Source organism: Myotis brandtii, unplaced genomic scaffold, assembly GCF_000412655.1.
Source record: "Myotis brandtii unplaced genomic scaffold, ASM41265v1 scaffold975, whole genome shotgun sequence".
NCBI classification, from domain to species: Eukaryota; Metazoa; Chordata; class Mammalia; order Chiroptera; family Vespertilionidae; genus Myotis; species Myotis brandtii.
In genome coordinates, this window is record NW_005372049.1 from 430,829 (window position 1) to 431,312 (window position 484).

General features: G+C 65.5%; 1 protein-coding gene across 1 annotated transcript in view; it reads left to right on the forward strand.

Moving 5' to 3' along the window:
- NAV1 (neuron navigator 1) overlaps positions 1-484 on the forward strand; it is a gene marked incomplete at its 5' end in the record, with an annotated part of 68,855 nt that overhangs the window by 61,834 nt on the left and 6,537 nt on the right. Inside the window, one exon of the mRNA XM_014533393.1 lies at positions 57-224. Within this exon, the coding sequence (XP_014388879.1) occupies positions 57-224 (168 nt within the window). The remainder of the gene's footprint in view (positions 1-56; positions 225-484) is intronic.

A 484-nucleotide genomic window follows, 5' to 3' on the forward strand; every position in this document is an offset into this window, starting at 1 on the left:
TGTGTGTCGTCTCCCCTCCGGGCCTCACCACCGCCTCGGTCCCCCTCCGCGGTCAGGACTATATTTCCAAGATGGACCCAGCCTCCACCCTGGGGCTCAGCACCGAGTCCATCCAGGGCTACAGCATCAGCCACGTGAAGCGGGTGCTGGACGCCGAGCCCCCCGAGGTGCCGCCCTGCCGCCGAGGGGTCAATAACATCTCGGTCTCCCTCAAAGGTCAGCCTTGAGCGTGGCTGCGGCGGGACGGGGAGGCGGGATGGACGGGGAGGCGGGAAGGCTGGCCCACCACCGCGTGTTCCTTCAGCAGCGATCGCTGGGGATCTCGGTGCAGCCCGCCCTCCAGGGCCTCGGGCAGGCACCCTGGGGTGCAACTAACCCGGATAGAAAATGCATATAAGCCGAACTGGTTTGGCTCAGTGGATAGAGCGTCGGCCTGCGGACTCAAGGGTCCCAGGTTCGATTCCGGTCAAGGGCATGTACCTTG